Source organism: Olea europaea, chromosome 1 (assembly GCF_002742605.1).
Source record: "Olea europaea var. sylvestris chromosome 1, O_europaea_v1, whole genome shotgun sequence".
Taxonomy (NCBI): domain Eukaryota; kingdom Viridiplantae; phylum Streptophyta; class Magnoliopsida; order Lamiales; family Oleaceae; genus Olea; species Olea europaea.
The window spans coordinates 19,947,911-19,966,741 of NC_036237.1; the positions used below are offsets into that span (position 1 = coordinate 19,947,911).

The 18,831-nt window shown below is 32.7% G+C and overlaps 2 protein-coding genes across 4 annotated transcripts; one reads left to right on the top strand and one right to left on the bottom strand.

The window, feature by feature from the left end:
* Positions 1-698: 698 nt before the first annotated feature.
* Positions 699-5,799, top strand: LOC111396643 (glutaminyl-peptide cyclotransferase-like). Of its 3 annotated transcripts, XM_023023079.1 has the most exons (11): positions 699-1,161; positions 1,805-1,861; positions 2,163-2,198; positions 2,383-2,447; positions 2,769-2,832; positions 3,869-3,986; positions 4,363-4,460; positions 4,850-4,920; positions 5,024-5,051; positions 5,139-5,193; positions 5,287-5,799. In XM_023023079.1, exons 1-11 carry the CDS (start codon positions 871-873, stop codon positions 5,403-5,405), a joined length of 1,002 nt encoding a protein of 333 aa, XP_022878847.1. In that variant the 5' UTR covers positions 699-870; the 3' UTR covers positions 5,406-5,799. The 3 variants fall into 3 exon arrangements, with proteins under 3 accessions (XP_022878847.1, XP_022878865.1, XP_022878857.1); XM_023023097.1 differs by lacking the exon at positions 5,024-5,051 and having other exon boundaries at positions 5,287-5,421; XM_023023089.1 differs by lacking the exon at positions 1,805-1,861 and having other exon boundaries at positions 711-1,161.
* A 1,199-nt stretch (positions 5,800-6,998) lies between these two features.
* Positions 6,999-12,299, bottom strand: LOC111405634. Its single transcript, XM_023034603.1, has 5 exons — positions 12,276-12,299; positions 12,038-12,052; positions 9,897-10,158; positions 8,226-8,293; positions 6,999-7,490 (listed from the first exon to the last, which is right to left on the bottom strand). The coding sequence occupies exons 1-5, from the start codon at positions 12,297-12,299 to the stop codon at positions 7,206-7,208; spliced, it is 654 nt and encodes a 217-aa protein (XP_022890371.1). The 3' UTR covers positions 6,999-7,205.
* Positions 12,300-18,831: the final 6,532 nt, after the last annotated feature.

Here is an 18,831-nt window from a genome sequence, read left to right on the forward strand (position 1 = left end):
AATTTTAATTCTTATTTTTTCTTATTTTTATGAATTTCATCACAGTACCTCAAACTCACATTCAATTTAATATGATTTTATGTGTGAATTTAGACAAAAATTATTCATTAAATCTCATAGTATAATTTTAGACTAATAAATGGCTTGAATTCCTTTTATTTTTTTTTTCAAGTTTAAGACTAATAAATGGTTTGAATTCCTTTCATTTTTTTTTCAAGTTAGCATTTTCGCTCCCTCAAAGTATAAAGAAAATAGATGTAACATTGAAACATGTTTTTAAAGAACTCGTTCGAGCCATTAGCTAAGCATTTTATGTAAATTTTGCGTTTATGTTAAGCTTGAAAGTGCAAATTATTGGCACTAATACAAATCATTTTAGTAAATAGACTATGAAAAATTTAGATATTAAACAACTATAATTTAATAATTTGTATAGATACACACTTCATTTGCTCAGTGAATTTACGAAATTAACACAAGGAATCGAATTTGATTAGAGCTAAACGGTTCAATTGTAGTTCAATTTCATATTTAGATGTAGATTCAGTGATTCATTCTCACAAAACTCATTGATACTCGAGTTAGTTTAGTTCTTATTAGAATTGAGTCGAATTTGACTATGTCTATTTCTAAATAGAATACTAGTACGAAAATATTTTTATTTTATTTATTTATTTATTTATTTTTAATGCACAATGGTATTTCCTACAATGTAAATGGCAATTGATAAAAAGTTGAACAAGCCAAATTCTCGTTTCCCAAAGCCAAACTGCGTGATTCCACCACCACCTACGCCCGCCGCCGCAGTCATTCGCCCCCCACACCGGAATCCCACCACCACCCTCCACGCATGAACTCTCATCTTTCACCATGGCCGGCGGATCGCTGAGGAAAAAATCTATGAAGCGATCATCATACCTCACTAAACCCAGTCACAATTCGATGGCGCGTTCTACGCCGTCGTTTCCTCGGGGGAAGTTCTCTTTGGTCATTTCAGCTGTTTCTATTTTGTGCGTTTTTGTTGTACTAAGCATTTCGACTAACATCTGGAGCGTGTTTGGGTCGAAACCTTCCTCGAATCCAAATCAAGCTCTCTTGGATCAAATTTACAATGTAGAAGTGGTCAATGAGTTCCCCCACGATCCTAATGCCTTCACTCAGGTCCATTTTACGGAAATTTGGATCTTGCTATATTTGTGCTTGATTGATCATTTTTGTGCTTGAATGAGTTTGTGATCCGAAAAAAGATTCTTTTTTTGAAGTTAATTATGACATTATTTTGATAAATCTTTGCATATTTTGATGTAATTGCATTTTCTAGTCTGTTTTTCTTCTTTCTATATTAATGTTAATCTAGGTAATGTACTAATGTGTACAGGTCATTTGCATATGATTATTTCTAATTCTTTTTCGGTTTGGACTGCATGAAGAAAATTTGGAGAGTCGAACTTACTAAAATGATAAAGAAACATTACGCAATTAGTCCTTTTGAGGTTCGTGATAATAACCTGGAATTAATTAGTTTTTTTACTGTAGCAAACATCCAACTGAAAGTTTTGATTATCAGCTTTCTGATTAAAGCGGATAAATTATCAAAACCAAATGGGCTTTATTTCATACACCTGGATATACCTTCCAATTTGCTTGCATGCTCAAGTGGAATTAAATGGAAGTCATGTTTAATGCTGTGGTCTTCTATATTTAGTTTTAATCGAGAGCTTCTCCAACGAGTTTTAAACCAATAATTTTGAATCTGAAAGTTGTTGCTCTGCTTTAGAGATTGACAGTGTCCATTTTCTTTCAGGGGCTATTGTATGCAGAAAATGATACACTCTTCGAATCAACAGGTCTTAATGGACGTGTGAGTTAGCATCTTATCCGCCTTTAAGACTTGACAAATATAGATATGGGGCATCGATGCTGTTCCCATCTTTCCACTTATTTCCTTTTTCACATAATATTGCTTCAAGTTGTATGGTCTTGATGAAACCTAAAATACAAGAAAGATTCCAAATCCTATGGTGCTACTTCACTGCCCTGGACTTTTTTTTCTGGTTTCATTTTCTGGATGCATTTACTTTGCATGTATTATTGTTTACACATTAACGGCTAGTATTTGCCTACAAGTCATGCATTTAAGTTTTTCTTCTCCCTATTTGCAGTCATCCGTTCGGAAAGTCGCTCTTCGGACAGGGAAGGTACCTATTTCTTGATTTCAGCATCTCAATTTTGCTTTGGATTTCTTCGAGATCAAACTTGGTGTGTGCACTGCAGCATGAAATATTTATTTCTTACTGAATGTAGTTTGAATGTAAGCCTCAGAAAAGAAACATCTCACCGATCTGGCTAAACATACATAATTCTCCACTTCTCCACATGCAGGTTGAGGCTATTCACAAAATGCAGAATTCTTACTTTGGAGAGGGTTTAACTCTTATCGGTGAAAGGTCTGTGAGCAAAATGGTTTCAATTTTAGATTTTATTTTCTCGTTATTGTGTAGAGGTAGCATTTATAGATTAAAAGTTGTTAGAATTTGTAGACATAAGTAGGGAAAGAAGGAAAGGTTATTGTGACGTTCTGCATCTGTGGTTCAGCAGTTTCATTGATCATTTATTATGAAACGTATTTATAGGGTTCTGTGGTTATGTATGTACTTTTCAAAGCATCATTTTATTTATATCAGTTGAAAATTCTGAATCTGTTGATTCTCTTATGTCAAAATCAACTAGTTGTAATTCTAATGTTATAATCCTGTGTACTTTTGTAGGTTGTTTCAAGTTACTTGGTTGGAGAAAACTGTTTTAGTATACGACCGAAATAACCTAAGCAAAGTTTGTGCTTCACCCTTTTCCTTGTTTGAACTTTTAACTTTCTATATTTGTGCCATTTTAATTTGCTGATATTTACTTTTATGAAATTGAAAGTATAAAATCTAGTTTAGTACTATTAATCTTAATTTACTTGCATTCCCTGAGTGCTTTCCAATTTTGCTTTGGTGATTTTTGGACGTTAGCTTTTATCGCTATAGATCCCAGCAAGTTTCTGAATTGCAGCTGCAAGACTAGTAAAATGTATTGTCTGGTATGTATCTGGGAACATTAGCATACTCATGATAGTATAAAAATCAGTTTTCAATTATTTGTCATATTTTATCTTACATGTTTTCAAGTGGAGCAAATATTGACAGCATTGAAGTCTATAATTTTAGAGGGTGAGTTGGGCCTATTTGGCACGGCTTTTGCTTTTTCTTTTGCATCTTGTAGAAGAACGTCCGAAAACTACCTTATTTTTTGTTTGGAAACTAATTTCTAAAAGAACTTCCTATTTTGGAAGTGTTTTTAGAGGAAGTCGCGTTGAATCAGATTTCTCTAAAGCTCTTATGACTAGAAAAAATACTTTTATAAAATTAGTCAAATGGATCCAAAAGCAGCTTTTGGATCTTAGAAGCTCCTTTTGGCCTCACAAAAGCCAAGCCAAACGGGTCCTTAGTGTAGTTGGTTGCCATAAGTTCTATATATTTGATATACGCTATGGTGAGAATTTGATTAAAGAGGAAGAATTTTTTCTTTAGTGTATTTTAATCTTATAATTCTAGTTTGCTGATTGAATCAGTCCGATTTAGCAGGGATTATGTGTTTTAATTCTTGGATGTATTTAAGATTCATTTTGACAAGACTTTTCTTAATGCTATATTATTTCTTGGAGAAGCCTTTACTTCCAAATCCCTAGGTCATCCAAAAGCAATATTCTAATAATCTTGGATTCCATTTTATTAGTTTGTCCATCCTTTGATTTATGAAGATGCATAGATTCTGTAGTAATTGGTTGCTGGAATTTATCTCTGATATTTTCCTGCATCATCTACAGTTTAGGAAGTTCACTCACCAAATGCAAGATGGCTGGGGGTTGGCAACTGATAAGAAAGTTATATTCGGAAGTGATGGATCTTCAACCTTGTATCAGATTAATCCTCAAACATTGAAAGGTTTCCATTATATGAAAGTTAGAAGTGAATTTAGTTCTTTCTCAATTTGGCCTTTAGGCCCATTAAAGCATCAACGCCCCCCCCCCCCCCCCCCCCCCCCCCCCCCCCCCCACTTTTTCTCTCTGAGGGTGGAGAACTTGAATTCTCTACTCTTGCAGTTGCTTCCAGGTGACTTGAAATTAATTGACTATGTCAAACCCTGTGAGTGCAATCGTATATGTATATTCTTCTTTTTTCCGAGTGCTTGCATGTGCATTTCTGTTTTTTGAGTGCAAGTATACATTGTTTACTGCATTATGAATATTCATTTCTCTTCTGGCATCTTCATTCAATTGGTCTCTCATTTTTGTATGTTTTTTTTTTTCTCAAACCACAGTCATTGAAGCTCACACTGTCAAGTACAAAGGAGATGAGGTTCACAACCTCAATGAACTGGAGTATGTGAATGGCGAAGTATGGGCAAATGTTTGGCAGGTGTGAAGACTGAATTTCTGCTTCGTTATTATTGGATCATGTGGTTACTTTTAATCTTATCATTCTTGATGGTGGTTACCAACTTATTTAGTTTTTTGGTGGGGCTTGCTATTAAGATCAGAAATAGTTGTTGAAGAATGTAATGGATGAAATTATCAGTACTCACAAATTAACTTGCATTATTTAAGCCACTTAGTTGCTTTGTATATTCCTAAGTAGATATATGGTTTATTGTACAGTTGGTTCAATGAAAACAGGTACTAGCATCTTTTTGCTTCAGTGAAGTTATCAATAATTTCAGCATCTGTTCACTTACCTGATTTTGCTACCGATATTTAATTTTCTTTGTTGAATCTTTACCTGGATTAACTTTTTCCCTCAATATGCAGACCGACTGCATTGCTAGAATATCAAGTAAAGATGGTGTGGTGATTGGATGGATTCTCCTTCCTAATTTGAGGTTCTTCCTTTACTCAACTTGCTTGATTTCATCAGACATGTTTATTTTCTTCTCCATATTCCTCGGGACAAAATCCTCTAATCAATTCTAAATGTGCTATTAGGAAAGGGTTGATTGCAGCTGGCGAAATGGTATACGACAACTGCATATAGTAGTATGTACTTGAATAATTTTTTCCCATATGAACCTAATAATTTTCTTTTAACCCAAATTTTCAGAGTATCGATGTCTTGAATGGCATAGCATGGGATGAAAAAAGAAACCGTATTTTTGGTAAGTACCATTATGTTCATATTGCTTCTTATTTTTATACCTGATGGAATCGATTTTTCTGCTACTCGTTCTAAAGACGCCAGTTGCGTACAGTGACGGGAAAGCTTTGGCCAAAGCTATATGAGATCAAGCTTCATAAAATGAAGACACCATTTAAGGGAGATATTAAACGTCTTTGCATGCCAATGCCAGTCCATTTCAGGAAAACATAGAAGAGATGCAGGTTGCAGCGTTTTTAACATTTTTGCAACGGTATAATCGTTTTTCTTTCAAACTTGGTAACTGGCATATAAAATTTGCAGATCGATATAGATTTGTGTACCTGTGGATCACATGAGATCCTATTTCTCTGGTCAATCTTGCCATGTAAAACATATATATTCGTGTACATGTTGAAGAATATCCAGACGAAATACACAGGTTGTACTGATTTTTTCTCGTTGGTAGTTGAAAGGAAATGAAACATGATAGTGAACTACACGTAGGTGTGTCAGTCGGCATCTATATGATTAGGGGAGGAGGTGAAGCTAGGATTGTAGGGTTGTGGGGGCAAAATTGAAAACTATAAGGAATTTTTTGAATATCTATAATTTAAAATTTAGACTCCACTTCTCCCACTGTAAATCCGCCACCATATATCTGGTCGACAGACGATTTTCAATGTGACGAGAACGATTTTATGTGCATATATTGTTGTTTTGTGTATGTTGTATCTGATTCTTGAGCAATTGGTCATTATAGTGTCATTTCTCTGTTTTGTTTCCTTTCATCTTCAAACATTGAGAACGAGAAACATGTTGCATTGTGTTACCTGGAGCAGTTCTAAATATTTTTATTTTTATTTTTATTTATTTTTTTTTCCTCGAGAAATGTTCATATGCTGCAGTGCTCTGCTCATAGGCTAGCTTCATTTTTCAATCACAGAACAGAAAGACGACTAGACAAGATGCCAACATAAAAATTCTATGAATTTTGCTAGTTGTACAATCGGGGTTGACCTTCTCCTCACAGGAGTTGGGTCCACGATATTTTTATTCATCGTGGGCTCTCTTCCCATGTGTGTGGTTGTCAGCCAAAGTTGTCAATTCCGTTTGTACATGTAGTATGACCGAAATCCTTATACCAAATGATATTCCCAAGTTAAAATCATAATGTACCATCGCATTTTCTCTCTGAAGACGAATCGATGACAAAGCAGTATTCGACTACTAGCGTTTATATATAGTTGTAGGAGAATTTGTTGGGGAAGTAAGAAACCCCTTTGACATCCCATTGAGATGATAAATATTTCGCATGTAAATTCAATGAATGAATTACCTCTCGACACATAATTTAATAGGACAAACTAACTCAGCTAACTGATAACTAGGACAAACTAACTCAGCTAACTGATAACTTGACCGGCGGACCAAGTCGAATTCTATAAGATAAGAACGTTCAGTATTTTTGAAAAATAAAGGTTGTATTAAACAAATGTGTGGAAAAAAGAATAAAAATAATTTACGAATTTGAAACTTAAAATCTTGTTTGAGATAATTCTCTAGATACATTAGGGTGTACTTGGGAGAGGGATGGACAAATGTTTTGCAGGAGGAGTTTCCATGGAAAACTAGGTCTTCTTTTCAATAATTTAATCCAATTTTTTTTTTTTTTAATTACTTGAGAATTAATAAAATATTTATTTTAATAGTTTATAGCAAAAGAATTCGACAAGTTCATTAGTGAAGCGTATAAATTATACATAGATCCATTCAGGGCATTTAGAAAATTGCAACGGAGTGAAGAAAGAGAAATTCTCTATTAAATGTAAAAAAATTGTTGTGTACCATAATGCTGCGTAAAACAAGAACAAGTAACCGTAAAACACTGTTCCAAGTTTTGAAATGTTAATTCTGCACTTTTTAACAGTTGTTGACGAATTCACAGTAACAAGGGAACTCAACATTTTACACCAATCCACTCCACATCTACAACAAATAAATTGCCACAGGATGATCCGGAACGTAACACTATCAGAAGTCGTGTCGCGAGTTTTGCATCAGCGGTGGTGCTTCATCCTTTTGATGATGCTGCTTTGTACTCGCTTCATCCCGATTTTCAATTTCCGAACTACTTGACGGTTTAGCACCAGAAGAAATAAGGTTCTTGAACCAAGTAGCTTGGAATCTAGGAGATCCTCCTCTATTAGAGTTGCTCGGGGACTCTGCAGTTAGAATTGAATTGTTGGAAGCAACTCCTGTAAGAAACCGATACGCCACTTTGCTAGCAGTTACAATCTCAGTTTTAGCTTGCTTGAACTGCAACAGCATCAGAATTGGTCAGATATACTGAAACTGGGAAAACAGTTGAGATCAATCAAACAAGATTATAGGAAAAACACAAAAGAAGAATGGAGAAGGGCAGCGTGTTCGATCTTGTAAAAAAGCTAAGCTCCTATACTATTAGAAAAAGCACAAAAGAAGAACGACTTTTATATTAAGCATTCATCTCTTCGTATTAGGCCACCCTACGTCCCTACACTACATAAAAGGAATATGTGATGGTTGTCTTTGTGTTTAAGAAAGACGAGAAGAGAATGTGTTCGATCTCCACTGTAAACTTCTTGTTCTCAATATTAATGAAAACACGCAATGGCAAGAGGATGTAGCAGAATATATATCTAACACTCAGCATTTTTTTTTTTTTTTTTAAATTTCTGGTTGCTATATATTGCTTCTAGTGGAATTGGGTTTAGGCTAATTCCAACATAGACAGGGATCGGAGGTCCCTCGACCATGTACAGATTTTCAAAGAACAGCAGCCTGTACACATTCAAATTTACAACCCATTTTCCTGGATTGCCTAGCATACAGTACTTGCACTATAGTGCTGGATATGAAGAAGATTCAATAATGATTATGCTACAAAGTCCAGCTGCTTATACTCTTTCTTTCCATCCATTTTGCCCAGTGGGGATGTTTAATTTCAATTAATTTTGAATAATTTTTATCGAAGGACAATGTGGTATAAGAAAATAAATACTATAACCTTACTCGATAAGCTGTGCTTTCTGCTATTTCCACAGCAGCATCACCAGCGTGTGCAAACCTGTTTACCCAACCTGTCATGAAACTCATAAGAACCCAATACACATGGCAAGTTACAAAATACAACACACAGTTGACAGCAAAAAAATTGCCCATGTCATTACCATTCTAAAATTAAAATGGTAAAAAATAAAAACTACAGTACATTATCAAATATATATCCATATAAACTCCAACTTTAAATCTTTCTCCAGGTCTGCAGCACCTTATCCTCTTGCATGCGCACATATACATCAAACAACTTCATTTAGATACAGTACTAGCTCAAAATTCTAGTCATGCTTCTACAAGAGCAAATCATACTAGGTATTCAACAACAAAAATTCATTTAACTAACCTCAATCTGATTCTGAGCCAAACGAATTCAGCTCAAGAAGCATTGAACAGCTGTAATAGAAACATCATTCATACTTTATTTGCCCAGAAAAGGAGAAATCATTTTGGCAAAATGATAAAATTCAAATTACTAATTAGAAATTCTTATTTTAGGTCTTATTACATTTATAAGCTTGTTAATATCTACAAGTTGAGTTAAAATAAAAAATAAAAAATAAATTAAATTAAAAATAAAATAAATAAATAAATTAAAAATTGAAAATTCAGTATTACTCTGGAGTGTATGCTAAAGTTGCTTCAAGATGTCACTGGAGTTCATAAATAGAAAAAATGTCTTCACAAAACAAGAAAGATTAAAAAGTCGTAATTCTTCCCATAGCTTTAAGGCTTTAATTGAGATGGTGTAATGAATTCTAACCCTGAAAATGGTCCACAGAATTCCTTAACTTCCATCATCATTCTTTTTCAAGTTTAACAAGTTCACCAAGAATCCTCGAATATTTAAGTCCGACCAATTTTCTCTTACAGATCATTTTACCAAGAAAATTTTGAACATGAGCGACAGTTAATGAACATCCCCTCATCAACCTCTCAATAAGCCTTAACCTTACATAAACTAGATCAATCCCTACATTATTACTCCTCTCTAACTAGCCTCCATACACCAAAAAGCTTTTAGCCTACTGTTTTGCTACTTCTCAATTTTACTAATCTTTAGTTTCACTCTACCACATAATTTCTTTGATTCCTTAGCAATTTACATATACAGACATATATTCACTTTTCTTTCAATAAATATTTGTGCCTCTGCAACATCAGACAGTAGGCAAAGAAAATATATTCTGCTCCTTTCATAAATTATCAAATAACAACATTTTTTCCAATATGAATAGTTGCCTACAATATTTGTGAAAGACTGATAGCCTTCACTCAAGGAGTAATCTAAGTATGATTGCGAGCTACATAAATATAAAATTGTTCTATGGGTTTAATGTGTCTTAAATAGAGACTGAAATTCCCACTTAACAAGCTTGTCCAAGCTACAAAAGATGACTAGTTACCCTGCCTAGCGATCATTGAGCCGCCGGAGCAGAAATGAGTACAAAGTTCAAAGGGCAATATTCAGACTGGCCCAACTAAAGGCGAATGTGTTTATATTGCATATGTCCAAGCAAGCTATATATGAGCAGGAAGAAATTTTAGGGTCAAACAGCGTACATATTTGTAGTAAATCTATGTTGTGCATGCGTACAGAGAAAGATACAGAGAGATTGCAATTACCAGGAAGCTTTGGCACACCAAGTCTTTCACAGAACTCATCACAGAAATGATTGCAATTTTTGGATAACAAATCATAAGAGTGCCCAGGCCACTCTCTACTAAGTTCCCTCAGGATCTGATTGACCTTGGAGGTAGAAAAGGTAGTTTCTCCAAGTTTGATGCTTTCACGGAATGTATACATCGGATTCTTAGTTGATGGGCAGCTAAAAACGCCACTACCTTGTTCACAGTACCCAAAGGACCATTCATCATCTCCATAAATCTGTAGACATGTAAATCATCTAATTATAAAGAGCATTATTACACCTAACATTTAATATTCAAGATAATCAATATATTTTTTGAAAAACCACATCCAAGCGCAAGAAAGTCATAACACAGTACGAAGATAACCTAAATTCCATGAGACAAATTAGATAAGACATAAAAGAAACAATATGCAACATACATAATGCAGAATTCAAGGGTAGCATTTATAATGAAAACTCAAATCTCAATTATACATCTTTGAGAGAAACCCTTTTTGAGTGTAAAATTACTGTTCCTTATCAAATTACACAAGCAAATCAAAAAATGAATACTACTGCATGCACTACCAGCAAATGAGATGCCAATAGCAAAGCTTCTCAAATTCACAAGTTCAAACCAGAAGAAGCATAACTGATCACCTAATGAGATGCAGTTGTCTAGAAATTGTAGACATTGCAACCAAACATATTGGAAAACTAATAAATCAACACAAACATATGCAGGACTTGTCCTTCCCTATGTTTAGACGACTGGTACAAACAAGTGTGCGACTACAAATTTAGTTAAATTTGTTCCAACAACATGATATGCACACATTTATTAGCAGGCTAACATACAAGACGAACAAAGCAACGACATTTGCAAAATTATGAATCTCAGGTCATAATGGAAGTGGAGATTGCAGAAGCATTTGAATTGATTACATATTCTCAGCGACACTACCCACCCAAAAAGAAAGTAACAATGGGCAATAACATCATTTAGGCTCCAAGGTAAGAACCAATGTTTGTACTTTTCCATTTTGTTACCTTCAATTTAATCAGTCTTTTGTGCGCGCGCGTGTGTGTTTTCTATTTTTTTTTTAATTTTTTTGTCGGGCCTATGTGGGTTGAGTTGAACATGGGTAGGGCACATTGTGATCAAAACAAATACATTGACCAAACCTTAATCCAGACAACTGATGTCATTCTCTAGAAATACAGCCATTGGTAATAAATAATAAAGCAAGCTGTTTTAATGGTCGGCCTTTCTACTTTGTAAAATGAATTAAATGAAACCCTTCTCAGGAAATGTCAATAAGCTCAACTATGCTACCAAATGAAAAGATATCATTTCTTCACCGACAAATAAATCTCATTTCTAAAATCAAGGGAACATCAAGTCTTGAGCAGCATTCCTCCACCAATTATGCTAAGGTATTCCAAACCAAAAAAAAAAAAAAAACACACACACACACACACACAAACAAACAAGGTCAGAAAGAAAAGAAAAGTGGATATAAATAAGACCAAAGGAACTCGACAAGACATATTTAAACAACAATGTCATCGTGCAATTATTCAAAAAAGAAAGTTAGAATGCCAGATGCTGCGAATGCCAGACAGGCACACAACATGAGAGACCTCCAATGCAAGCTTCAATTGTGAAATTGAAAGCAATTCAGAGGTAAGGCACAGAGTTCAAACAAGGATGAACCATTTTTGGGAAGGTCCAAAAAAATTCGAAAATTTAGGCATGAAATTGTGACTGTCTGCCTTAACTATAAACACAAAACACATTTATTCAGCGACATATAAACTGTGTTCAAAAAATTCTCCTACACTAGAACCCAGGAAATGAATTTGAAAAAAATAAAATAAATAAAAGAAAAAAATAAAAAGAAAAGAAACCGCTATCCCAACATATAAAACGAAAACCTAAAATGTTCGCACAAAAAGAAAAATTAAAGTTAAAATAAATAAATAATAAAAACTCCAGACCGACACTAGAATCCAAGATCTAATTCACAAAATACCCAAAAGAAACAAGAAAATAGAGAAACGATAAATACAAAACCATAGATTTTAGAAATTACAAGTATGTGCAGATAATTGAGAGAAATAATTAGAAACCTGAACAGCGCTGTGCTACCCACCCAAAAAGAAAGTAACAATGGGCAATAACATCATTTAGGCTCCAAGGTAAGAACCAATGTTTGTACTTTTCCATTTTGTTACCTTCAATTTAATCAGTCTTTTGTGCGCGCGCGTGTGTTTTCTATTTTTTTTTTAATTTTTTTGTCGGGCCTATGTGGGTTGAGTTGAACATGGGTAGGGCACATTGTGATCAAAACAAATCCATTGAACAAACCTTAATCCAGACAACTGATGTCATTCTCTAGAAATACAGCCATTGGTAATAAATAATAAAGCAAGCTGTTTTAATGGTCGGCCTTTCTACTTTGTAAAATGAATTAAATGAAACCCTTCTCAGGAAATGTCAATAAGCTTGAATTATTGCAATTATTATGGAATTTTACTGCTAGAAATCAAATTGGGGAATAAACGCATTGAATGCGAACAATGAGAGGAAGCATAATTGTGTTTTGGCGGTTTTGGAATTTTGGCAAAGCTTCTAGATTTACTCATGGAGGGTGAAATGAAATCAAAATGCTGATTTGTTTACTTTATTATTAATTGCCTTCACGAGACAAGTATTAAAGTTACATCTAAAAGTGAAAAATATTAATTTTAAATAAATGATTTTTTATAATGTATATACATAATATAAGTCCCGTTTGATAACAATTTTTTACCCAAAAAATCAATTATTTGACTTTATTTCATTATTTCACCCGTTATTTTTTACTTCTTCACTCATAAGTGGGATTCACTTTTTATTCTTAAAAACGATCAAAAAATTAATTCTCATAATCATTATCGAACATGTCCTAAATATTAATGAATGAAAACTTCTCTATAAAAATTCATGTTTATAAAATAAAACAATATGTTAAATATAATATTTACTTTTTAAAATTCAACTAAATTTTGGCTCAAAATAGTGCACATTATTTCATTATACATTTTAAATTTATTATTAAATTATAACGATTTTATGATAGAATGCTATGTTAGTTTAATATATTGATTATTATAATATTTCAAAATACTATTATAATATATCTTTGATCATTCGATATTGTACATAAATATTTCATCTCACCTAAATATACACACTCAAAAAAAAAAAAAATTCAATTATACATAAAATAAATCAATTTTATTTGTTTTAAATTAAAATTATGCAGAACAAGATTTGTTAATGATGGATCAATTTTTATTATCATAGTTTACTTTGAGCAAATTAATATATAATTTTTTTATTAAAAATTGTAAATTACTTAATAAATTTACCAAAATATAAGCATTTGCATCAAGGTTGATAGGTTGCCGACAGTTTTATCGCAATTGCATGACATGGCCATTATCACCATCAACAATGCCACACAAGAAATCTTAGACCTCTGTTTGACAATCAGTATATTGAAAAAAATAAAATTTTAGAATAATAATTTTTAAGGAAAATGTGCGATTAAAAACTAGAAAAAAATTTAGATTTACGAGCAAAATATTTTATTGTATGAATTTATGATTGAAAATGTCTGGAGCTAAATTTAGCCCATGTTTGGTTCTAAATTTTTTGAAATTTTTTTTTAAAATTTATTTTTAAACATATATTTTATAAGAGTCATAACTTTTATTAAATTTTTAACAACATATTTTATTAAGCTCTAGTATGGTCCCTATTATTTTCAAAATTTACTTTTCTCTCTCTTATTTTCAATTACATATTTTTCAATAAAATAGTATTACAAGAAAATTTAATTTTTTTTATTTTTAACTATATATTCTCTACCAAAATACTATTTCAAAATGCATTTTCATAAAAAAAGAAAAAGAAAAAAGGGGCTCAAGCAAACACTAAATTTTATCAAAATCGAATAAAAAAATTATTTTTAGCCAAACCAACTTTATGTTTATTCCCTTGGACATAGTTTAAAGGGCAACTTACAAAAATACCCTTAAAATTAGGAGAGTTTTGAAAAATCATATGAAAAATTTTTTGGAAGTAAAAAAATACTATGTAAAATTAAAAAGTGACACAATGTCACAATTTTTTTATAAAAATTGTATCGCTTTTTTTGTTTTGTTTAAAAAGTGACACAATGTCACTTTTAAAAGTTTAGTATGACTTTTTTATTAAAAAATTACATTCAATGTCACTTTTATTATAAAAAAATAAAAATAAATAAAAAAATAAAATTGATGTTTGTCACCAAAAAAGTTACAGAAATTTCAAAAAGACATTGAAAAAAAGTGATAAACACTAAAAAAAAGTGACAATTTTAAAAAGGTGGGAATTACACAAAAAAGTGTTAGAAACTTAAGAAAAGTTACGAATTTAAAAAAGTGACACAAATTAAAACAAAATTACATAGATTCAAAAAGGTGAGGGGCATAAAAATCATATGTTAAATGTCGTTTTTTAATTAAAAAATGACATATGATGTCACTTTTATTTAAAAGTGATGTTTGTCACTAAAATAATGATAGAAATCAATAATGTGACTAAAAAAAGTGATAAACACTAAAAAAAAATGACAAAAATTCAAGAAAAGTTACACATATTAAAAAAACTTGTATAATTCCCAATTTTTTACAATGTCTTCAACAACTATTTTATCCATCACCTACGAAGATAGCCATTTCCTATATCTTCCTTCATGTTAACCCTCAAAACATGGCAACAGAGAAAGATGAAATTGTGGAAGAATCTGTAGAGAAAAGTAAAGGAAAGTTTTAGATAATGATCAACCTATGGAAGAATCTCATTTTGGGATCGCTTCCTTCATTCTAACCGCATTTATGATGATCGAACAAAATAAGATCATCACTGTCAACAACACAGTTCCTAGATCGCTTTCTGGGCTTTGAATCCAATTCAACTTTGATTGCCTTTTCAATCATCTTCATGGTCCGCTTCTCCCCAAAAGTATAGACAGAGCAAGTCGGGTTGTATTTTTTCATCTCATGTGTCATTATTCCAAGCATTTAGCATGGTAAGCATGTCCACAAGTCAAAACAGCAACCATGCCAAGTTCATTGGTAGTTATTACTTTCTGGATGTCCAACGAGGATCTCTCAATTAAAAGCTTTGCACAAACACAACTTTGGAGATTAAAAGGACACCCTAAATTTCGTCCAACAAATCTGGTTATTTTGTCCCAACTGAAGACGAAGTTTTCACCATCGAAAGACCATCTCTCTTTCTGAGTCATCATGAGCTCAGAGAATGGAGGAATTGACAAACCATCAGATGACCCGCCATTCAATCCTCTTGTTGATTCGCAGCCCCAAGTAGGGAGAACAAAAGAAGATGCTTTTTCAGAAATTGAGAATAGGAGAACGGGACTCCATCTGAAAGGGGTTGACTTTAGAGGAAACATGTGATTGTGGGATGACAAAAGAGATGTTAACACAGGTAAATTGAAGGAGTTGAAGGAGATAGCTTAATAGGAGATGGAAACAATTCTGTTGCAAAAAGATCAGTGATGGGATTTTGGTTTGGGGTTTCTGCGTATGCATCTGTTTAAGGGTTTGGGGTTTTGAGAAGTTTTATAGCGTATTAATTACGTTATGAAATGATTTAATTGATTAACATGGTATTAATCAATTAAGTTAATTTTTTAGGGTATTGGACCTAATTTGCTCTAGTTTAAAGGACTTACTGCTTACTAATTGCGAGGAAGTTCACTTGAGCAGTATATTTATACGGTCAATCATAGTTCATAATTTTGAACAGATTTTTCAATCTTATACAACCTCAAACATTTCATACTATGCCCCTGTTTGGTGGGAGATTAAAATCAAATTTTTTATAGATTTTAATAAAAATTGATGAAATGTGTTATTGAAAAGTGTGGATCCCATTAGATATATGGTTAAAATTTATTATTGATTTTGACAAATTTAAGTGATTTATAGATTGAGTGGTCAGAGTCTATTAATGTTTAGTTGTATCTGAACTAAATGTAAGTTATCTTTTTCTATTGGATCTTTTTGACAATGTTTGTCTGGAGAATTTTTATCTCTGTGAAGGGTTCTTCAATGGATTTTCCTTTATTACCAAATTTGGTAATCTTTACTTTATTGCTTTTGATCTATATTGCATACTTAATACATAGGGTTTAATTTGACATTAAATTTACTCATCTAAAAATAACGAGTATGTGACTTGTTGATTTTTATTAATTCCGCATCACCTCCTCTAAGTGTTGTTGGGTCTAAACGTTGCCTCCGACTATTACTAATTTTTCAATTAGTATCGGAGCTTAATTACAATTCGTGGCTGAATTTTGTCAAGATAGGAAAATCACTTTTCGTTCCTCCTTATTTCAACAGTAGTAATTATGATTTTGGAAAGGTTATAATGAGAGTATTCTTAAAGTCTATGAATGAAAAGGTTTAGGTTAGTATAGAAAAAGATTAGACTGCCCCATCTAAATCTGTTGCTGGTGTTGTCACATCAACAAATATCTCTACTTGAATTAAGAATGATTTAGTCGAGTGTAACTAGAGTAGTAGAGGTGTTCATGCCATCTTTATGACTATCTTCCTTGAAGAGTTTAAACATGTGTCTATGTGTGAGATTGTAAAAAATGTTTGGGATATTTTAGAAGTCTTTTGATGATTTCTATGTTAAATTGAATGACATAGCCTGAGGCTAAGATTGTGAGCAAAGTAATGAGATCCCTACTTGAGAGATTTAGACCTAAGGTTACAAGTATTGAATAAAGCAAGGACTTAGACCTAGATACAATTAAGATAAAAGAACTTGTAGGATCTCCCAAGACCTCTTAGTCTAAGAAAAATAAGTCTCTAGGCGTGAACACTATTAAAAAAAGGGCTAGTGATCAAAACGATGATGTCACCATAATGGATGTGGAGTTTGCCTAGTTCGATAGGAAATTTAAGAAATTCTTTAGGAATTGTAAGAGATATAATGGCGACTCTAGTAAATTTAGGAAAGATAAAAGAGAGAGAAGTGATGCTAGAGATGCCTGAAAGAGGTTTGTAAGGTGTCACGAGTGCCGAGATTTTGGTCATGTTAAATATGAGCGCCCAAGTTATAAGTAAATCCTAGCTAAGGCTATGAACGTTACTCTCAATGATGAAGAGTCTAACTTCGATAAACAAAGTGAAAATTCCTATCCTGATGAGGAAGGGAATTATATGGCGTTTGCCTCCATGGTTAAGAGTGAATCTCTTAAGAATCAGTAAATCGTTCCACCTTTAAGAAATTGCATAATCTTAAGCTAGAAAAAGAGAGTTTAAATATCAAACTTGAGGAGCCGGCTAGAAGATTGAATGAGTTAAGGATTGAAAAAGAGTCCTTAGAAATTAAGATTAAGTCTCTTACGAGCGATCTTATTGCCCAACTTCAAATTTTTTTTTTTTTAGTAGATCTAAGAAGCTTGACAACATGTTATATTTGAATAAACTAGTTTGGAATAAGAGAGGTTTAGGATTAATGAAACAAACTCTCATATCCCTTCCTCTTCTAAAACAATGTTGTACCTACCTCTATCACATCTAGGAATGTAGGAGCCCTAGGACAAAAATCATCTGTGCAACATATGTTCTCCCTACCTGAGGTTCATGTTCGCTAGAATTATAAAATGCAAGTGCATGGGTCGCGTTCAAAAAATAAAGTGAACTTTTTAAGTTCGGATTGTCGATCTCTCGAGAAATGTATACTTTTGATTGTACAACTTTAATTAATTTAATTCTAACAATAAAAAGAAACACACAATAAATTTATGACCTTGGAAGATAAGAAAAATAACTAAAAGGCTACAAAATAAGAAAATATAAAAATTTTGGAAAATTTGGAGGAAAACGTGGTTGGAATTCATGGTTTCGCTTAACCGTTGCCTAATTAATTTCTCCACAAGCCAATTAACAAATTACTCATTTACGATTTAGACCCGATTTTTCGATTTCAGTTAATTATCTCTCTCGAGTGAAATTAACTCTAATTAATTAGTTTAATCTACTATATCTTTATGTGGATTCAAACCAAGCAACCGCATTAAATCTTCGTGAAAACAACTCATTGGTCATTTAGGATTAGGGGTATCTCTATCATCGACACAAGCCTAGGGTTTCTATTATTTGATCTAAAGTGCACAATCTTCTCTCATTTGATGTACAAATTACTAAATGTAATAATTCATTGGCCACATAAATGAAAATGCAATAATAGCAATAGTAAAAACACATGAAAATAAAAAATTTAACATTAAAGTGCAAATATTAAAATTAATTAAAAGCTAGGTAAAGTTAATGCCATAAATCCCAACGCAAATTGATGATCATGGAAATTGTTTCACCCGAGCTCGAACTCAGTGGCCCGATCTTGGACTTCGACAGTTACCCCAGCATCGAGGTCAAGCCTGTCCAATTCGAGTCGTGTGTCCTTTAACGTAATCTTTATCTCCCACTTTCTAGAAGACGTTAATCCTACTTCGACTATAATTCTTCTTGACCCTTATCCTCATTATTTACTTATCATTGCTCGATTCAAACTCAAACAACACCCTTCCAATACAACACAAACATATTGCATGATAAGAATAAGGATTACTGGTGGTTGAGTCTCTTTCCAACTCTATTACCAACATCTATAAATACATAATATGACCAATGTTCATTATTGATGTACGTTTTCATTATTTCCAATTCATAGCTTCACGCATAAAATTTCTCTCCGATTTAAGTATTGGAGGGACGATGAGGACACATCTCGATGCCTTTATTTTACGTATTAAAAGATATTGTTCAAACTCGAGAAACAACATGTA

Bases quoted from the DNA above. Each gene is read 5' to 3' on its own strand.
- LOC111396643 (XM_023023079.1), top strand. From the start codon at position 871: ATGGCCGGCGGATCGCTGAGGAAAAAATCTATGAAGCGATCATCATAC. The intron at 2,199-2,382 runs GTACCTATTTCT...CTCCACATGCAG, and splicing joins TCGCTCTTCGGACAGGGAAG to GTTGAGGCTATTCACAAAAT. The intron at 4,461-4,849 runs GTGTGAAGACTG...CTCAATATGCAG, and splicing joins TATGGGCAAATGTTTGGCAG to ACCGACTGCATTGCTAGAAT.
- LOC111405634 (XM_023034603.1), bottom strand. From the start codon at position 12,299: ATGACATCAGTTGTCTGGATTAAG. The intron at 8,294-9,896 runs GTAATTGCAATC...GTTTCATGACAG, and splicing joins TGGTGTGCCAAAGCTTCCTG to GTTGGGTAAACAGGTTTGCA. The intron at 7,491-8,225 runs GTAAGGTTATAG...ATGCTGTTGCAG, and splicing joins CAGAAAGCACAGCTTATCGA to TTCAAGCAAGCTAAAACTGA.